The sequence below is a fragment of the Ammospiza nelsoni genome, chromosome 4 (assembly GCF_027579445.1).
Source record: "Ammospiza nelsoni isolate bAmmNel1 chromosome 4, bAmmNel1.pri, whole genome shotgun sequence".
NCBI classification, from domain to species: Eukaryota; Metazoa; Chordata; class Aves; order Passeriformes; family Passerellidae; genus Ammospiza; species Ammospiza nelsoni.
Window position 1 is genome coordinate 68,999,405 of NC_080636.1, and position 21,586 is coordinate 69,020,990.

Genomic DNA, 21,586 nt, shown 5'->3' on the forward strand with positions numbered 1-21,586 from the left:
AGTTGGCTTCCTATAACGTAAAATGGATGTCTTTTCGTGTAGAAATGAATGTCCTGTATTTCCCAGTTCAACTTGGGAGAGTCTTAAAATTGTGCATATGAGTGGTTCTGCTTTATTTCTCTTTCATTAGTTGTTGCTTCTTAAGTTGTGATGCCAGTTGAAAAGACTGACATTCATGCAGGAGTGTATGTACAAGGTCTCCTGAGAATGTCATTTTTGCAGAAATCTAACCTACATCAATGCTGAGCCTTTGCTTATGAGCAGCCTGGCAATGCCCCATAAGGGCCTTTGGGCATCTGGCCTGAACCTGCAAGAGATGTCTAAGAGGAAGCTTAGGAGAGTTGTTTTTGGAGATGAAGGGTAAAGGTAGACAGCTTCGTGTCATGTATAAAACCTTTCACTTCAGGGAGGAGGCTTGGGGAAAGCCTGGGCTGAGCCAGAGTGGCTGCTTGGTCGGACTGTCTGGGGATCCTGCCCACCCAGCGGTTTGACGGACTTTGCAGGCAGATAACACGTGTTACTGTGGCTGTGGTAGAACTCTGCTGTGGAAGCACATGCTGGGAATTGATGCATTCCTGCAGGCAAGGCACAAGGTGCAGGGAGCACTTAATCCCTGCTGTGGAAAGGTTTCAGCTATTTCCAATAACAACAGTTCTTTAAATAGGAGTGCTGGCGGGCAATCAGCAAATGAGTGTCCTTGCTGAGGACTGGAAGGACATGTTTACTGGGTGAAGTTCAGCCATTGGGTGTTTCCAGGTTTTGAACTGCTGGAACTGACTGCTGGAAAGTCAAATAGAGTGTCCCTGTGAGTGTGGAGGTGGAGGACACAGCGTCAGAGCTGGCACACTCGAGCTCTGAGCACTTTGAGCTCCCACCGAGCTGTAGATGGCTTTTTGCTATGGTTGTTTGGGCTGTTCAGCTCCTGTGCCCACAACCATTGTTCAAACCCACAGAGCTACTTTTGCCAAGGTTGTCCTGACATTGTTTCTCACTACTGCCTGTGCTGCCATACTACCTGCTGCACATAGCTATGTGTTTACCTACTTGCTGTGAAAGCTCAGCATTGCACTTTTGCCAACATAAAGAGCCTGCCTGGGTAAACTTCTGCCTGCCACCTAACGCTTGAGCAAGGTTTTCTCTGAACCCAACGGCCACCTACATGTTTAGACTTATTGCTGTGTTTTTGAAAGATATTTTGGTTCAGAAGAAGACTTGGCAGATATAAAAGTTAACATTGTTGCTGGGCTGTGGACAAGAAAATGAGGTGGGTACTGTTCAACAGCTAAGGTAAATATGGAGGTGCAGCAACCAATATTTTATGTTTAAACAGTATAAATGTTACAGAGCATGTGAACCTGATTTCAGGCTGCTCACATGCTGGAGAGGAGCTCTTTTTTCTCCCTCCTTCTTAGTCCTTATTCCAATATGTGCTTTTGTGCTAAGATGATAATTCCTTCCCTTTCTGCCTCCATTTTTGCTGTTTTTAATACTTAGATTCTATCTCCTGTTTCTTGCTGTAAGACACCTAAGGTGGTTTGGGTTCCTTTACCTCCTAGGTTGTGTTTCATGTGTTATATTTGATGGGAAGTGGGAGTTTTGAAGGCTGCAAGAAAAACAATCTAAAGGATTGGTACTCTCTTAAGTTAATTTTGTGAAGAGGTTACATGGCTTGTAATGATTGCTGAGTGCAGCCTTCTCCCTTGCTGATTTGAACTTCATGGTAGTTCACCAAAATCCTACTGAATTAAATGGAAACAACAGAGTAACTTTTTGGTGGTCATCAGAGAATATGTGACTATACTCCAGCGCCTGAAGTGTGTCATCTCCCCTAAAGTGAGAGCTGCAGTGGACATGCAGTTTGGCACAGATGCCGTCTCAGGAGGGAGTGGAGGGGATGGTCTCTACAATTTTCACCATACAGCTCAGTACTAAAAGCATTGAACATTTTCTGCTTGCATTTATTGTTTTTTCTTGTTGCTCAGCAACTCTGAAGAAAATGCCTAGAGCATTTTTCAACATATCTTATATCTAATAGTATGTAGAAAAGACCAAGGACCTCTTTTCAAATAGATTCCTGATCAGCTTCCTTCTTTTTGCTCTATTGCGTGTTTTCCTGCTCCTGGAAGTGTTAACAGTAATTAGTGTGGAGTCTTCATGGAGCACTTTTATTTCAAGTAACATTTCCCAGCAGATGTTTATGGAAGCAGCAGTGTTTTCAGGTGCACTTTTAATTATTTGTCAGTTCAGCTTGGTTTTATTTGTGCCTGTGTACCTATAAAGGCTGAACAGAGACCTGTCAGTGTTCAGAGAATAGGTAGACCTAGAGAGTCAAAAATGTCTAAATATAAGGGTGATGGTAACAGTACTGGTAGTCAGGGAAGAGTTTTTTTCAGTAGAGATGCTCTTACTGCTTTGGATGGCAAGTATAAAATTTAAAATTCTTTTACTTATGACTGTATAACATCTAGTTCCTGAAATAATTACTTTGACATACCTTACTGCAGATTTTTTTAGAGCTCACCTGAGAGTATGACATTCTGTTAAACATGGAAAGGGCCCTAAGTTACAATTCTGATGCTATAATTTAATGTGATACTTTTATCCTTTTCTTTCCCTTGATGTGTCCTTCCTATTAATTTCCTACCCCTTCTCTTTGAAATCTCCTTTTTGAGAATTTGGGGTATTTGGTTGAGGATTCATGGATGCCCATCCATGCGTTGTTGTCTCATGTGCAGTAAATTTAGTGTGTTCCAGCTGTTTTGGAATTTATTGTGCAAGACCCTGACTCAAGAAGAGTTAATGAACACCTCAGACAAATAACCTCTCAGTTGGTGATGACTGTGTGATCACACAAGCTCTAACCTGCCAGACTTGTCCCTTGGTGTGTGCCGTGCAGCCACCAGTAGGTCCCCTCTCCGTCCAAAGACAGGAGAGCTGGGAGATAGGGTCTCTGGGGATGGAAGCAGGACTATTCACCTCCCAAGTGGGGTGGAGAAGGGCTACTGCAGAGGCACAAGTTGTGGGGATGAGGAGAGAATAAATGTGGGTATTAGATGCCAGCCCTTACCTTCCCTGCACAAACTGGAGTGTAAAGCATTAGTATGGTGATGTCTTAAGAGGTCCACCCACATTTCAGGGGCTCACCCTTTTGTGAGCTTTGATTACAGGATGGGGAAAGGAGGAAGAAAAAAGTATAAATCATTAAACATGTAACACTATTAAGCAAGGCTTTAATTTGTAGCAGTGGGTTCTATTCCTGTTATTCCTGTGCCTTCAGCAGCTGAAAACTATTTTAAAAAAATCTAATTCATGACATCTGCATCTGACAGTGATACTGAAGGTCAGCCCATTGCTGTGCAGAAGGAATGCCAGAATACAGAGATTGTTTCTGGTGACTGCAGTGCCACCTCAATGGCAATAGGAGGAAAAGAAAGAATAATTCGGAGGGGAGAAAAGCAGATTGTGTCTGGTGCTGCCTGACTTGCAACTTCGGTGGTGGAGAGAGGCAGGAAGTGCAGGCTGGCTGCCAGGAAGGCTCAGGCTGGCTGAGCAGGGAGGCCAGGCTGTCCCAGCCGTGCTGCAGCTGTGCTGCAAAAGCCGCAACCTTGGCAAGCTGAACCAGGCATAAGCAGAAGGTAGAAGGAAATAAAAGAAGGTGGCAAAGTCATAGGAGGATGGCTGCTGGGCTGCTGGGAAAGTTTCCAGCATTACATCCCAGGCAAACCTTTCAAGTTGTTTGCCTCCCAGGCTTTGACAAATCCCTTGTGTTGTATCACAAGCTTTGGGAAAAAGCATCTGCTCTGCTGGATCATAAGATGAGGGAGTGACCATGGCTCACGGCTGTGGTTGGTGGGGAGGAACCAGGACGTAGCAGAGCTTCTTTTGGGGCAGACATGCTCTCTGGCTACAAACCCACAGTGGGAGGAAGCTCTTGCTGTTCTCAGAGGGTGTGAGCTACAGCCTGGACTGCTGGAGGATGTGGATTGAGGACTGGAAGTTGCTCTTGCTCTGTGGAAGCTGCTGGTTCTGCATGGGTTCACAACTGCAGCAGTGAAAGGTAAAGGCCACCGGCTCATAAGGAAGGCTTAGGCCCCTTGATTCCTGGTTGCGGGCATGGCTCCACAATGGCAAAACTTAGCTGTTTCACCCCACTTGCTCTCCTGGCACCAGGGTCAAATTAGGGATGCGTGGAACTGTGTGATGGCTGTAACAGCACATCCTATGCTATATTTGTGTTCCTAATCTAATCCTCATTTCCAGCATGTTGGCTTTGGGTAATTGATTTCTGGTCTCTCACATCTCTTACTTTTCAGTCAGCCTTAATTGCCAGGACTGTATTAGCTGGTCATTTAGTTTGAACTAACCCAATATTTTTTTTTTCTGCTGACCTTAAAATCTCTTGTACAGCAGGGTGAGCTAGACTACTCTCATTCAGTCAGTTTATAGTATAGGCTTCAGTGCAGACCATTAGTCTTAACTTGGAGTGTTTGGATGACTTATTTAATATTATCAATATCTACCTATGACCTGTAAGTTAACTTTGAGGGGTTTTTTTGTAGCTTAATAATCATGGCCTCCCTAAGAATATGAATTCAGGTTGTGTTTGTAACAGGAGAAACAATAAGTTATTCAAAACCCAGGACATTTACAGGGGATGACAAGAGAAGCTAGATCACTCTTCCACGGCACTACAAAGATGGCATGTACTATGTATTTTCTTCTCCAGAACTTTCTTCAGTGGTCAGCAGTGACACAGATAAGTCAACAGCAACAATGAAATGCAGCAATTTTCTGAGGAAAAGTAGCCTATTCTTTTTAAAATAAAAACAGAAAAACAACAAACAAAACAAAGCATATAATGACCACCCCCACCCCCACCTCCCAGCACAAAAGACATGCACATACAATAAACCTATTTGAATGAGTCTGGTTGTAACTGCTATGGGGGTAAAGTGCAAGATTGAATCAATTTCCTCTTCACTAAGGAGAAGGAACCCACGTATCAACACATAACAAGAAAAATCTCAGAGAAATGCTATGCCTTTTGTCTCAACTTCCTTGCCACAGTAGCACGTTTTTGTTCTGTTGAAGAAGCAGGATAATTTGTGGAGTATCAGCTCATTGTCAGCAGGCAACTTTTCAGAGTTAATTTTAAGAGAACAGCACTTTGAAGGAATCTCTCTTTTGGAAGTGTATTTCCCTATCAGAGTGGCTGCAGCTGTGGCTCCAGCAGTCTCCTTTGGCCATGAGGTATGTTATGGGATCTGTTCAGAGGGGTATGTAGTCCTTACTGCTGACCATCAATGGAAATAGTAATTTGAGTGATATTGGTCATTCTGTTTTAGCATATGTAAATGCAGTGTTAGAAATGAGCAAGCAACTAAATTGTGCCTGCACGCTTCTGTCCGACAGTCTTCAGTTCTGGGGGTGCTGCTCCTGAACTTTATCACTTGATTTTTGTTATAAGTGTCTTGTTCCACTGGCAGAAATAAAAAAGGCCTTGTATCTTCTTGTTGTGGGAGTGAAACCTTTTGCTTGTTCTTTGCTATACAGATTCCTCAGACAGTTTAAAAAGAAAACCAAAAACCTCCCTGAACCAAAGAATAAAAAAAACTATGTCTCCAAAAACATGCCTGAAATCTCTGGCCTTTTTTTAAACTGTGAATCCTGCTGTCCAGATGCCTGCTGCTCTTAAATGTTGGAGCTAAAATGAAACATACCTTGTGCTCTCTCTTTGATTGAGTTCAGCACATGTTAAGGGAGTTAGAGGGGCAGTATTTTGGCACAGGCACCCCAAACCATGATACATGCACACATGCTGCCTGATGTTTCATTTCAGGTTATAAACTGGATTACAACATGCCTTCACCCTGTGGGCATATTGTCCAGGGAAACCAGGCTGGATCTGTCTGATGCATAAAATGATCTGGCTAAATGATCATTAAGTGGAAAGTAAAGAATGTGTGCAGAATTTGTATTTTCAACAGGAATTTAGATTACATTTCAGTCACACTAAATGATTTTTAATACTACTTAACTCATCAATTCAAGAGTGGAATAAAATGGAAACCGTGCTTAAAGAGCTTGGGACAACATTTTAAACTTGTAAAATAGCTGTATCTGTCCTAATTAAGTCGGGGTGGCAGAGAGAGTATTTAAGCCCCACGTGTTTTCTTATTGATGCAAATGGTGCTTTGTGTTCTTTTATTTGTGGGAAGCTTTGTTAGCCTCAGTTAGCTGAAATACTTGCATATGATTTGTTTTTTTCAAAAGAAAAGATACACTGTATTTAGAGATGCTAATACTACCTTGTCTGCAAAACCCACCAGCTGTTATACTGGAAGACAAAGCTAATTCTATGTTGCTTTACTTCAGTAGTGTCTGCATATTCACAAGCAGCTTTTTAACAACCTTCTCTGCTTAGCTGAAAAATGGCAGGCACCAATTTTTTTTTTTTTATTTCTTTGGTAACAGCCTAGTAAAATCAGAGTTGATCTGTGAAATTTTAAAAAATGTAAGCAAGTAAATAGATTAAGTATGATAATAATAATAATATACATTTTCATTAATGTTTATAGAAAAGTTGAACAGTCTGTTAGCTTTGATTCTCAAATTCCTTGAATATGAGTTTACTACTTGCTGCCTTGAATATTTGACTTGAGACTGAGTCAGGTCAAATATATGGCTCTGTAATAGAAGCTGCTGCTGGTTTGTGTGTCAGTAGCACAGTTTTCCAGAGAGGCTCTTTGCTTCTGCTTTAAACATCTGGAGAGAGACTAAGAGCGTTTTTGGGGTCTTTTGTTGCTTCTTAAAGTTGGAGCAGGGAAGAATTACGTTCCAAGAAATACCCAGAATCCTGGAAAAATCTGAGTGGAATCATTAAATGTTAAACTTTATCTTCTTTATAAACGAAAGTGCTTTCGTTTTATCTCTGGCAGCTGTCCTGGTAATGGGTGTTATGTAATACTTGCTCTCTCCTTCGGAGTTAAATCCTTTTTCCGATTTGTGAGTAGTATTTGCATATGTATTTCTTAGCTGCATTGACATGCCAGATGCACAGTGGTAGCTGTCTCCGCCTGCTAATCCTGTAATAACATTCTGGTGACCAAATTCAATGGCCGTGCGCGGAGCCTCAGAACAGCTGATTGCTGAGTAGGGAGGAAAAAAAAAGAGCCCAGCGAATCTGGTTGCAGCTCTCTGCTGCATCCCCATCCCACAATGCCTTGCACCATTTGCTGCAGTCTTTCTACACAGGCTGAGTGAGAAAAAGATGTGCTAAATAAAGATTGATTGGTTTGAATCCTGAAGGGGTCTCCCACTTGTAAATGACCCAGGGAGAAAAAAAAATTCATGACGACTTCAGTGGGCCTCCTCTTATTCTTCCATTTTTCTTTCCACCTGTCCTCTTCATGGAATGGAGCGTCATTCCTTAGAGCACAAAATCTCTTGTGCATCTAATAATGATTGTGCTGTGATAGGGACTCCTTAGCAGTCTTAAGCGTGAGGCTTGAAATATTAACAGATGATGGTTTGTTCGTTTGGATTACTGCGGAACTGCAGCTCCGTCCCTGCAAGGATTTTATCCTCAGCACTGCACTGATTAAGCTATTTTTCTACAAAGATGGGTAGGTCTGAAATGCTCAAGTTTGCTCAGTGTTATTCCTGGTGGCTGCTGCTGGGTTGCTCCTGTTTTAGCCCCTGATTGTTCATTACATTTCTGCATGCTGTAAGAATGAAGAGAGTTGCTGTGTTTTAAACAAGGCACTAAGCTGATTGCAAGAGTGGGAGAGAAAGGAATGCAAATTTAGCTTATCAAGACTTTTACACAAGTGGACTGTATGGCGGTTCTGATTATTAATTTGCTCAGTGTGTTCTGTATTGGCTAATCTGGGGGCTGCTGCTAGAAATGGCTTGAATCTCTTCTTTGTTCCTACAGACTGTGGACAGGTGATCTATCTGTTTTAAGGACTTTAAAGCCTCCGCTCTCCCAGTCCTTGAAGCAACATTATTGAGGTTCCCCACCCTTTCTTATGGCTCTGGAGGCCTAACTGTTCCTTTGGAAACGTTGCCATTGGAAACCTATTCATTCATAGTACATGAATAGACCCTGTAGGTTGTGAATACCATTGATAAGAAGAGGATGAATAAGCTGTAACCAATTTGTTCTCCTCAGGCTGTACTTTCAAGCTAGTTGCAGCTCTGGCTGGGTGGATTTCAGAGACAGCAGTGTATTGTAACACAAAATTCTGCTCTTTTAGGAATAAAATCCTGTGAAGTGAACAGTTACTTGATTCCTCAATGTCTTTTCTTGGTTGGGAAACTAATAGAGAATTTTCAGGAGTTCCAGAGCTCATTTGAGGATACCTGTAGAAAGGATGCATTTTTCTGTTACATGTCTCTATTTATCTGAAACAACTCTTCTGGAACTGTCATTTGCTATACCGACCGTGATTTTTTTTTTCTTTTCCTCCTTTTCCAGTGCTATAGGAAGTTCCTTTTATATGGGTGGGGCCGCACCCTGGCTTTCCTGAAGGCATGCATGCATAGCGGGGCAAAGCTTTCTGCTAGCTTAGAGAGCCATTGTTTTCTCCTTTCTTTGCTGTTCAGTACATTTTAAATGAAAATCGTATCTCCAAGCAGAAGGAAAAAGAGTGATGCTGTTTTTGGGGGGTGCTGGGAAGATAGCGATCCTTGAGCCTCAAAAGGGCGACAAAGGGAGTAAATTTCAGAACCCTTTACTGCACTTGGTTTAGCGAACCTGAATTTGGTTTTGAGTGTGTGTGTGTGACAGATAAATGGGTGGGGGCTTATGTCTTGTTTGGTGCAATGTTTCCTAGTGCTTTAGCTTTGCATATTTAAATTACGAAGTGTAACTACATGGAGAAGTAAGAGCCCCATTTTCGAAGCTCATGCTTTAGCTGCTCTGTTTTGATTGTAAGACATAATGAACCTCTGAAAAGCACTCTGGCATTTTTTGAGCTCAGAAGATGCTACTTTAAAAAAATAACATTTTTCATGTAAAAGTAGAGTTACTTTGCAAAATCTCACACTGCTAATACATTGAAAGCTTACATTGCTGCAAGCATAGCAGTAAATCAGAAAAAATACTGTTGGGTGAAATTCAAAAACGTTGTCTAAAATCTTCAGATTTTCTTCAAAGACTCTTTGATTGTACAGTTGCTTTCATTGAGTGAATGAGCAAAATCATCCTTCTCATAGCTACATCACATTCATCAAGATTACATCAAAGGTGGAATTGCCTTAGAGAGGCTGCAGAATCCTGCAAATGCCATACTCAAATGCCATACTCATTTTTAAAGGGACTATTAGTGTGAGAAGTTGTACCAGGTAGTGGCTGAAGCTTGAAATGTACAGGTGAAATTCTATTTCCAGGTGCATGTTTTAAATCTGATTTATGTGAACACAGGGGATAAATGACAGTCATAGCCTGCTGCATTTCAGATAAAATACAGAGTATTAAAAGCACTTATTTCTGAATCATGGTTTCTTTCGTTGACAAAGCTTAAAGGATGAGCATTTGAAAAATAAAGTAGCTAGCATGAGATTTGTCTATGAAATGCTAAGAATTACTTGATTTTGTGGTGACATTGGAGGAATGTGAAAAACTAAGATGAAAAACAGGCTAAATCAATATTATTTTTTTTCAGCCAGCAGCAGATTTTCTTGTGTAACCACTATGTGCTGTTGTAGCTTTACTTGATAAGGGAAAGATGAAGTACAGAAAATACCTGGCTGCTAGAGAACTTTCTTCTGTTAAATGACAGGCAGCATTCACTGGAGACCTATTCTTTCATATCTTAAGTACAGCTTTTTCCAGTAGTTTATGTTCAGTCTATAACAAAAAAATTATACTGTTGGTGTTTCCAATTTGGAAACCATGATTTTGATAAGAAATCCTCCTGCTTCTTGTTATCTTGCCTGTTTTATTTGAGTCCCTGCCTCTAACATTTGGGGAGGGAGGGTGGGAGGCAAACACAGCTGTGTGAGTGGTAGAATGAATTTTCCTTTTGAAACATGTTGCTGATGTTCTGCATGTTAAGCTGCCAAATGTATGAATACATTAATGGGAATTTGATTGTCTGGTCTTTCTACTCTGTTTTGTAAAAGCCAGATATTTTGGTTCCATTTCTTGTAAAGCCACCTTTAACTCAAGCTTTTTAAAAGTAATGTGGTTTGCTAATTGGTCTCCTAAGGTTAATTCTCTGTGATTTTTGGCATTTAAATAGGAAAAAATAATTTGTGTTTACGTAATACATTTTATCTTACTATGGGGAAAGAATTTTTTTTAATATTAAAAAATATTAAAAAGACATGCAAATATTATCAATCCTGAAATCATGCATTTTTGGGTCATGAGCAAACATGATATTTTATGAGTACTAGAGCAATTTTTATAATTGCAGTTTCCCCTTCCCCGGTATAAAAGGAAACAAAAGGACTTGCCATAAGTGTTTTCCATCGAATGAAATGTCAGTTACTGCTGTTGGGTATTTGAACTGTGAATAACTTTATGCTGCTGAATTTGCTAACACCGAGGCGATGCCCCAGGAACCTGTTATCAGGGAAGCCAGCAGAGCTGACTTATGATCCATAATCATTGTCATTATCCTAGAAATAGCCCCTTGCTCAGTGTAGTAAGTAAAACATAGCAGTATGGCTAAGTACACAGCTCAGGAAGAGCAGCATGGGTTCAACTGACAGTCTAGTGTGCTGTTCGTTCAAGCACAGGAAGAAGACCTAATGTAACACTAACAATAAAATGCTACACAGGTCATGCAAAGCATTCTGCTTTGCATGACCTTTGAGCATGATCAGCAGAGGGCTTGTTGTTTCTGTCTTGGAAAGCCTGAACTGCCCTCAAGCTAGATCTCAAATTGTCTGAAATGGGTGAGTAAAAAGGGGTAGAAATTGTTCAGGAAGCAGTTAGACCCCTCAGGAGTGTACCTGCAGAGAAGAAGGCCGGCTGGGCTGCAGCTCAGAGAGAAGAGGAGCCAGTTCCGCTGTGGGTGCGGGAGGTCTGGCAGAGCTCGGTGCTGCGGCACTCGCGCCTGCACCTCCTGGCACTTCAGCCTGCTAGAAATGCTGATGGACAGGAGTTCCTGCTGGGCCACCCTGCCAGGGACGCTGCTTGCCAGGTTTCCCTAAACTATTTTAGCAGGCAGTTTACTTTTTTCTGTGGTTGCTTCCATCCTTTTCCTCCTGTCTTCTGTTTTCACAATTTATTCTATTATTGGCTATAATCTGTATCTCCAGCTGAAAAGAACCTACGTTTTTCTCTCCCTGTGCCTTGTTCCAGGACAGGAGGCGTTCCAAGCCTGCTCTCATCTCTTTAACCTGCGATTTTAATTCTAACAGTTAGTAGACTTTTTTCTTAGCCTTTTATTTCATGCTTTGTGTGCCAGATTATGAAGAATCCTCAGTCCTAGAAACATGATTCTTACTACTAGTTCTGCCTAGAATTACATTTTTATTGCATTTATTATTTGAATGTGCTTCACATATCCTTCACCCTGCCATTGCTGATTCTCAGTGGCTATCAGTTGCCTCTTCTTTGCTCTGTTTCTTTTATCATGAGGATTTTCATTGTGTCTACCTCATCCCTACTGGTGATGCAGAATTTGAGCATTCCTTCCCAGGGGCTGTCTGGTTCGGGGGCTTCCTGAAGTCAAAATCTACGATATTTTTGGCAATACCAGCACCGACAGGGGAAAAAAATTGTTAGGTGAACAATTTTCAAACTCTGTCTGTGATGCAGCCATTTGACTGGCTGGTGCAGTTCCAGTTTGAGCATTTTGCCAGCAGTACTGTAGATGTAAGAAATCTGATGTTTGTTAGCACTGGCTGAACCTATTGGCACAAGAATGTTTTCATCGTGGGTTTTCTTTAAAACCAGACAGCCCTGTAACTCTTTCAGTCCAGAGGCAGCATGCCTTTCCAGAATGCTGAGGCAGAGGTGTTGTAGATGTTGCTGACTGTTTCCCTGGCTGTCATCAGTGATAAACCATTTTAGAAGTTTAATTCTTTCTTGTTTTGGTTTTGGAAGTATGAATTCCTGCATAAGGATAAAACATGAGTGGAATTGTCAATGATTTTATTTCATTTAGTTTATAAGCCATTTTTCTTCTTTTTTTTCTTTTCTTCTTTTTCCCACCCTGCTCCAGCAGTGTGCAGGGTAGAAGGGAACAGGACCCATATGTCAGTGGTCTAGGATGGCCAGTGAAGGCTCCAACATCCCAAGTCCTGTGGTCCGTCAGATTGACAAGCAGTTTCTGATTTGCAGCATATGCCTGGACCGTTACAAGAACCCCAAAGTACTTCCCTGCCTGCACACTTTCTGTGAGAGGTAAGTCCTTTCCTCAGGCTGGTAACTCAGGATTTGTGTCATGCTGCAAGCACAGGACAAGGCATCCTTTAGTGGAACGGGACTTTCCCCTTTACTTGTAAATGTCCTGTTAAGGCATGATAAAGTCTGGGAAGGCTGGAGAGGCAGAGATGTAGGAAAACATATTTGTGTCATGCAGGAAGAAGAGACAGCAGTGGCATATTTGGAATGCATTCCCTTTATGGAAGAGTAAACAAAAAGTAAATCCAATTAAACTAATGAATATGGTTACTACAGTGTGAAAGGTGATGATAGCCAGAATTTGGACCTCAAGTTAATGGTCTCAAATTTATTGTGATTATCGTGTAATTAGAAGCAAGAAAAAAATATTTGTTGATTTACTAAGTCAATAAGTAATTATCCCATCCTTTTAATGTCCAAGAGTTTTACATGATATATACATTATTAATAACCTGAGAATAAATGTCTTCATTATTCTGCAGTTTGGTTGACTGAAGTGGGAAAACTCTCTGGGAAGAGATGTGATAAACCAACCTGCCTTTTACTGTCTTTGGCTGAATAAACTGCATATGCATAATGATACTTTAATGTTGCATTATCCATCAAATTGTGAAAAATACAGGCCTGCAGAAAAGTTAGGTGAAGAATTAATGGTTAGTTCTTAATCTGATGATGAGATGCAACTCTGGATTGTATATTGAATGGCAGTAGAATGTTTATAAACGGTATATAGCGGTGTGAACATATTTAATTTAGGAGATTTCCACCTTTTAGGAAGAATTGTGGTGTGAATCCCTAATTTTGCACAGGGTGAAAGAAAAATTGTGGATCTCTGCCTGTGTCAGATGAACCGATCTTTTGTAGAACAATAGGAAATCCCAGCATTAAAAAAGGCTGCACTGAAACTCTTATTGAAGTCACTGAGACAACATTTTCACCATCATGTGTTAAGTTTCCTGACTTCTGTTCATGTGTAAAACCCAAGGTTAGCTTCTGGTTTTCACTGTAATCCTCTTAGGCTGATCTGGCTATGGAGAGATGCTGGAAGAACTCTTCCAGTGAAGTGCTGATGTGCAAAGTCTAAGCTCTCCTTTCATGGAGCCCTTACTGGAGGGTCAGGAGGAGGGCTGCCAGGGGAAGATGAAGAGTGGTGCAACCAAAACCCTTGTAAAAGGCTTGTGGAGCTGTGTGAGGTCACACTTTCTCAGTTGGCATCCCATGAGAAATTTGGTGTAGCACTGCTCCCCTTAAGAACTGCTTTCTGCAAAGCTTCTTCTGCTTACAGGACCATACTGAATATAGGATATTGCATGCAGCTGTATATTGCATGCCCAGGCAGGTGTTAACTTCATTTCCAAGGCCAAAAGTGGCCTTAAGTCTCACCTGGGTCAGCCTGGTGCATATTGTGCATATTGTTGATTGCTGAACTTTTGTGTCAGGTTTATACTCTGTGAAATTTATTTTTTCTGAAAAACACCAACACTGCCCTCCCAATCAAACACAAAAATTTCCTCCAAAACGCCCCTTAACATAAACTGTGATAACATAGCAGGTAGTTCCCCATGTCATAAAGAAAGCTCTGTTGATTTTGGGTAGCTGCCAAATAACTTTCCAAATTGAAATACATGAAAAAATTTCCTTTGATTTTATTGGGACCATGTTTTACCTCTGAAACACTAAACCCACAAACACAAGTTATTAAAGGAGATTCTGTTGGAAAGACAAGGGTCAAGCACCAATTAGTCAGTTAAAGGCACAGGCTCAAATACTTGGTGCAACTTCATGTCTGTGAGACTTTATCAGATAAATTCAAAATTTTTACTGCATAAAACATCCTGTGAGCAGCATGCAGTAGGCATCTGAAAGCATGATCAACTGCATGAATATCCCAAAAAAGGCATGTAGCTCTTTTAATGATGTCTGCTTATTGAACCTTTTTTTTTCATGTGGCAGAGTAAAAAAAGGTTTAAATGAAAAATTATTCCCCATAATCACTTTTGCTTCAGAAGCCTGTTTGATGTACTTTTATAAGTAGGGGTAGCACTATTTCAAACCAGCTCTTTAACTGATGAAAGGGCTTTTTTCCTTCTTTGATGATACTTTCCCTTTCTTTCTCCTTCCACCTTCCTTCCCCATAGGTGTTTACAGAATTACATTCCAGCCCATAGCTTAACCCTTTCCTGCCCCGTGTGCCGCCAGACGTCCATTCTGCCAGAGAAAGGGGTTTCTGCACTCCAGAACAACTTCTTTATCACCAACCTGATGGATGTCCTGCAGCGAACGCCGGACAACAGCATTGAGGAGTCCTCCATCTTGGAGACTGTCACTGCTGTTGCTGCAGGCAAACCACTCTCCTGCCCCAATCATGATGGAAATGTAAGTGAGACAGCCACCTGTGCTGTGTGCAGGTATTGATATGTGCTGACTTGTCTGGGTTTCATGGGTGTCTTTTTCTAAAGAGAAAGCAGGGGAAGTGGAATCATACTATTTCTTTGATTTTATAATATATCAGCAAAACACAATTGATTCTTCAAATTAACTCAAATGTTTTCAGTGGAGCATCTTGAAGTAGTCAGGATGTTATTTTATCTTGCCAATCATCTGGGATGATGATGTCTTTTGGCACATTTGGTCAGAATTATTGTCCTGCAAGTACTGAACCTTGTGCCTTTACTTCTTTGGGCTGGCTTTCCTTAGCCCTTGTAGCATCAGCTGTTGCTGTGGGTAGCTGTGTGTTTGTCTGGCAATATGTGACAAGGACCTTATGAGTTTTACTGATCTGCACGCTAGGGCAGTACCAAAAGATATGTGAACATGTTAACATAGAACCAAGTAAAAGTGATTCCTAGCTCAAATAAAAGCGATTCCTAGCTTAGGATGCTTTGCATCAGCACAGGCTAGAAACAGAGCACTTCTGTTTATCTGCAGTGTTTTGTGGATCTCTCATATCAGTTCTTGGACACTGCTTTGTTTTTTCCCTTTGCCTACTCTTTTTACCTAGCATGTCCTCACCCACATCCTCAAATCACATCAGTATATTCATTAGCAAGTGCCCTCAACTGAGTTAACTCTGCTTACTTCACAATTTTCAGTGTTAACCTGTGTAACTTCATGATAGGCATATGAGCTCCTGACTCATAGGTGAACTTATGCAAATATGTAAATAGAGACTGCAAAACTCAGCAATGCTGTATTGTAAACTGAATGTTGTGCTTCTATGCAAGCTAAGAAACATGCCAGTAGTTTAAGACAACTTTCTGGGGGCTGTTTTATTTGATACTCAGTGTAGGTACATTGGTTGTGTAGGAGTAATTCAGCTGATAGGTAATGATTACTGTAATAGAGGAATAGCTCAGTTCCTTCTCTCTTGGAATTAGGTGGACTTGTAGAACTGATGTTGGACTCTCTGATTAATGAATAACTGGTGAAACTTTTTAAAATGTGTATTATACTAATGTGTGTGTAGTGGTTACTGATTAATATATTCCTAGTTTCTGTTTGCATTTTATTTGCCCTCTTTAGAATGAATCATAGCTGTTTTCTGACATAGCCATTTTGATAGGAGCCATTTGATTGAGAAATGCAGAAAAAGGTCAAAATTAAGGTATTATTTGTTTTGTGTTTTAAATTATCAGCTGATTATTCTTTGGGTAAGTTTAAAAAAGCCTGGCTTGTCTACAATCAAAAACATGCCACCTTATACCTCTCTGAGAACTCCTTTATAAGGAAAGGTGCATTTGTAAGTCCTCTAAACCAGCTTGGCTTGCCTTGAAACACAGCATGCCATTTAGGATGCTGAGTAGTGTGTGATGGGAACATCCTCTCGCTTCAGTAGGCATCTGGGAGGGTTGGGGATAGCCTGAGGGTGACTCCAATTTAAAGCTTTGTGAAGCTAAGAAATGAAAAGCTAAGTGCACGCATTAGTCCTTGAGATGGGGAGAGCTGCTTGAGGCTGGCCATGTGGGTTGGGCTGCAAGGGTGCACAGGGCAAGGTGCTAGGCACCTTAAGCCTCACTGAGGAAATGGGATTCTGCTGGCTTTGTAGGTTCAGGACACAAGAGCACTGTGTGGCAAATAGGTTAGATATTAGGAAATATGTAAAACGTCTTCATCCAGAATGTCTTCCCTGGAATGTGATTCCTGGGCAGTGGTCACAGCACCAAGCCTGCCAGAGTTCAAGAAGCATTTGGACAATGCTCTCAGGCCCGTGGTATGACTCTTGGGGTGGTCCTTGGCAGGGCCAGGAGTTTGATTTCGGTGACCCTTGTAGGTCCCTTCCAGCTCGAGGTATTCTATGATTCTAAGTGCCTGGCTGCTAGTAACTTTACTGGCGGCTTCAGGAAGTGAAAAAAGATTGAGCTGGCAGCTGGAGGAGAATGCCTTTACCGAACCAGCAGTCATTCTGCACTAAATCCAGTCACCATTAATTTTTACATATTGTTTCGGGTAGGGTCAGACCCATTGTATTTTTACTATTTGCATCAAATATATTTTTTTTAAATATTACCAGTTTTTCTTCATATTAGCTTGGAAATAAGTTTCTGATTAAACAAGTTTTTTTTTTTTCTATCATTTCAGCCATCCTGGACTTAAACCTCTCTGATTAAGATAGAAACTGATGCAGAGATACTTTCTCATTTGCTTGCCTGTCTGCTTGGAACTTAGCCTTCCTCAGGCCATGCAGATTAGATACTTTCCCTTCCCAGTTGGTCCCCTATTCCCATCACTCATATTTTCCATATGTGTATGTTTACTTTATACCTTCTGCGCACATTCTCCCATCCTCTCTTGTGGCAGCTTTGTTCTCTGTCTTCTTATGAAGAATGAAACTTAGTTTGTAGTATCTTAATCAACTTTTGTATTAAGATCTTTTGTATTACCTGTGCCTGAACTATAAAAAACCCTTCCTCATTTTGACCCACCATGGAGCACAAGTGTATGTTCCTGTTAAATCAAGGTTATAGGGCACATATGGAACTTTTGAACCAGTAGAAGATTCTTATCTTCTGCCTACACATTGAAATAAGATTGGCTTTATTCTCAGGTGTGAAACACCTGCAGCTCTTGTGTATGAAAGCATTCTGGATTTGAAACCTTGATCTACAATCATTTAGGGGCAGTAGAAAAGCCAGGGCCGGGCAAGCTGTGAAATTCTAACTCCATTGTATGTAATGAGTTATGTAGCCTCTGAAATGTCTATACTTGGGTTTTGTTTGAATTTGAACTGAAAACCAGCTCAGAGTGAAGGATCCATGTTTTTACAATGTAGAAGGTGGGGCAATGTATTTTCTGCCTCTAGAGTGTAACAAGAGAGAATACACAGTATTAAATTAAACACTTTTAACAAGAGAGAATGCCTTATCTCTGACTAGCTTTTTCTCAAAAGATCATAGCATAGCTTGGCAACTTGACAGGCATAAGATCTTTCCTTCAAAAACACTTCCTGAACTTGTGGAGCTGTTGCTTACTGCCTGTATGCTTCTCTTAGAAAAATAAAAAATCACCTATCCTTGATATTCTGATGAAGTGACTTCATATCTTACCTTTTAAACCCTTGCTTTTTCTCCTCACCTCTGTACTTCCCACCATGTCACTCACTCATGTATCCCATTAAAGTGTAATCTGTGGGTAGGGCAAAAGCTGTGACTAGAGAGGGAGAGAAACACACATTCTAAATTTTATCAGCTAGCTCAGAGGTGCCCTCAGGTAATTCAAACTTACATTCTTTAGAAAGCCAAAGCACACAAAGCTAAGGTGCACTTTAGCCCTGGGACAGAGGAATTAAGCATGTGTGTGTGACATGAGGAAGGTGGGTGGCAAAGAGCTGACTCATCCTTTTGCTGTAGACTGCTCTTTTAATTCAAACATATAGAAAGCAGAGGCTGAGCAATGTGATTTTACAAATGTGATTTTAGAGAAGAGGGGCTTGTGATTGGTGAGAGCTTTTTCCTCAAGACCTGACCTTTGAAGGGCTGGAATTAGTGTGTCTTGGCTTTGTGAAATCTAGTTCAGTACTTGGATCCTTGATTATGCAATTTTAAGTTTCTGTAAATTCAGTTGAAGTATAGTAGTGAAGATGTGCATGGGTCTCTAGTTACATCATTGTGCTGAAATATGCTGGTCTGGTTTAAGGTAGGAATTACTGGATGGGATTTCAGAACTGGTGGGTATTAATTCACATTTCATTACAGCTAATGGGAATGTTCTCATTGAATTTGTGGAAATACAGCTGAAGCCAGTGCTGCATGCTACAGTATATCCTGTCCTAGAGTTCTCTAGAATTTGGAAAGTAGAGGCAAATGTCCTTTTCTGAGATATTTTGTAGGGCAAACCTGTCATAATGAAAATTTTTTTTTGGAGATGCTCACATTGGGCATGGAGGGGAGAAATGAAAACTCAGTGATACTTGTCTGTCTGTAGTTAGAATTCAGTCTTGCCTGATTAAGAGATGCTAAGAAAAAATTAGGAAATTAGCTTATCTAGACAGTTGAAGGTTGAATTGTATTATGAGGTTTTCCTTCTCCTTCATCTATGCACAATACAAAAATTATAGTGGGAAATGAAAGCTGCTTCTCTCGAGACATTTTGAATTTGAGTCAAAGACACCTTCTTCTATATAGAGATACACATTAGGTCTTTGTGATTTGTTTGTTATTTGAACTTCTGTGTTTCCCTGATGCATAAATAAAGAGGAGGAAAGTTGTTTAGGCTGAACAACCTTAATGCCAATGAGATGCTTCCTTTCTTCTATATGTGGCTGCAAATATAATGATGTTTATTATGGGGTGGTTAGTAGAAAACAGAAATACTAAATTATTCTAATCACTGTACCCAAAGATTAAAATACTGAATAAATAAAGGACGTGTTGAAATATCTTGAACCTAAGCATTAAATTTTTGAGAGGCAGAAAGTTGAATTTAGGACACTCATGCAAAAGAAATGAATTAATTTTTTTGGCCATATAAGAAGATTTCAGAGTTTCCTAGTAAAATATTATTCCTTTTGACTGCTTCTGATTGCAGACTTTTGAAGCCTTTGAAAAGAACTTAAATCCTAAACTCTGTTTAACTGATTTCCTCTATGCACTGTAAGAATGCATCACATCACAGTGCCTACCGAAGTAACTATCAGGCCTCGGAGATCTACTACAATGAGACTGCTAAATTCACCGTGACTGGAGTATTATTCATGGGGGTTGACATTGTTTTGAAGGTCTACTTTTTTTTCCTGTTGCTGATCTATTTGATGTTACACAGGTTATTTGGATCAACTTTTAAATTTTCTGAGCTTACATGAGTGGCTGACAAATGACTAAACCCTCACTGCATGTGAATCCCATATCTTGTGAATTGAGATAAGAGGGAAGAATGGGAATAGGACAGAAAGGAGCTTATCAGAGGAAAATCCTGTTAATGCTAACAGCCACATGCAAAACATGGTCATTGCATCCCCCTCCTTAATTCTCAAGATGCCTTGGAGCAGCCTGGTATTTTGCACGGTGCTGTTACAAATCCCTCTGCTCACCTGAAAACAGCTGGTTCTACACAACCATCTCATCAACCAACAAATCTAGCACAACCATTTTTGTGCAAGATGTGTGAGTGCCAGAAGCATCAGCTGAATTATTCAAGATTCTGATGATATGCTCTGAATGCAAAGGAGCTGCCAATGTCTTGCTTTGAAGCATATACTACAAACTTCCTCATATCCTTTTTAATAAGCCTAAAAGGCTTTGTGCCCAAGGACTTACTAGCTGTGAAAGAAAGTCTCATGCCAAATTTGCATATATGTGCATTATTTTGACTAACATGTGATTTGGGGCACAGGACTTCTCTGTTTCTTTTCCTTCATGAATATATTCAGAATTTGGGTTATCTATTACATGTAAAGATCTATTTTTATCTCTAAAGAGCATCTTGCTGGGTACTTAAGAGGTTTAAGCAATCTCCTCCTCTTTCAAGTGTAGATCAGCATTCCAATTACAATCTCAGATATGAGGTTTTAATGGTTTTAAGGGATTAGTAATGGGATATGGAGATTTTTCCTTGCAGCATGTAGATTCATTTAGGGTGCTTTCCTCCAGCAAATAAACTTGTTGTTTGGTGATTTCCACTGAGTTTGTGTTTCAAGAGTGACCCGGTTATGAAAAACAGCCTAAGTTTGCACTTTCTTTAGCAAACCCTATGAGAAGACTAAGGATTGAGTTAATGAGGGTGGTTGAATGCCTGTTTTTTTTTGAGTTGTTTCATGGAGTCCGTAAGAGAAACCCCAAAACTTACTGTTACATAGTACAAAGATGATGTTAGGACCAGCAATGATGTTCAGTGTTGTTCACAGGCTGCTGTTCTGACACTTTATGATAGAATTAAGTGGTTTTAAATTAGCATTTTGATATAAAATATGTAAGAATAACAGCCATCTTTTAGGCAGTAAATTATTTGTGCATAAGAAAACAGAAGCTTTGTCTCAGAGCTTGGCTAATAAACAAGTTCAAGACTCAGTAAGATGTGCTTTGAGTTATGTTCCTGCTGCCATGTTTGAGTGCAGAGTTGTGCACTTTTCCAGGTGATGGAGTTTTACTGCCAGTCCTGTGAGACAGCCATGTGCCGGGAGTGCACTGAGGGAGAGCATGCAGAGCATCCCACGGTACCACTCAAGGATGTGGTGGAGCAACACAAGGCTTCCCTCCAGGTCCAGTTGGATGCTGTCAACAAAAGGTATGGAGACTCCACTGACTGTTTTCCATTTTCAGTTTTATCATTGGCTTCCTGTGCTGACTGAAGTAGATGTCTTAATGTGCTGGTTCCATGGGTATTTACCTAGGAAATGGGGATAGTGAGTCTAGCATAAGGACAAAAAATCCATTGAGTGGGATGTACTGAGGGGTTAGCAAAAAGAGCAAAAGATTCCTGTTTGTCTTTTACATAACAGAGGCCATTAGAAATGCAAGTGTCGTGCAAAGAAGGGGCATAAAATGCTAAGGAGGAAACTGCTGTCCAGTCATGAATTTAATGATAGCTAACTAAATAATGCTGGTTGTTAAAAAGACAGGTACAAACACTACGGTGGCAAAATGGCTTAAAAAAAAAAAAAGTGGGATAAATCTAGTTATATCTTCTTGAGTAGATATACAGCATAAAGGGCAGGATCCAAGGCCTCATTGTTGGCAATGCTTAAAGTCTAATGGATTTGCACAGGGGACGACTGTGGCTTAGCCTTAT

At 40.6% G+C, this 21,586-nt stretch overlaps 1 protein-coding gene across 8 annotated transcripts in view; it reads left to right on the top strand.

Moving 5' to 3' along the window:
- Positions 1–21,586, top strand: part of TRIM2 (tripartite motif containing 2) — an 87,171-nt gene that overhangs the window by 37,447 nt on the left and 28,138 nt on the right. For 2 of the 8 annotated variants that reach the window (XM_059469916.1, XM_059469924.1), the window contains exons 1-4: positions 7,291–7,625; positions 12,183–12,364; positions 14,503–14,740; positions 20,931–21,082. In XM_059469916.1, coding sequence (XP_059325899.1) covers positions 12,231–12,364; positions 14,503–14,740; positions 20,931–21,082 — 524 coding nt within the window. In that variant the 5' untranslated portion in view covers positions 7,291–7,625; positions 12,183–12,230. Of the gene's footprint in view, positions 1–7,290; positions 7,626–11,317; positions 11,376–12,182; positions 12,365–14,502; positions 14,741–20,930; positions 21,083–21,586 lie in introns of those variants that run through there. The other 6 variants (XM_059469918.1, XM_059469920.1, XM_059469921.1 and 3 more) reach the window with 5 other exon arrangements.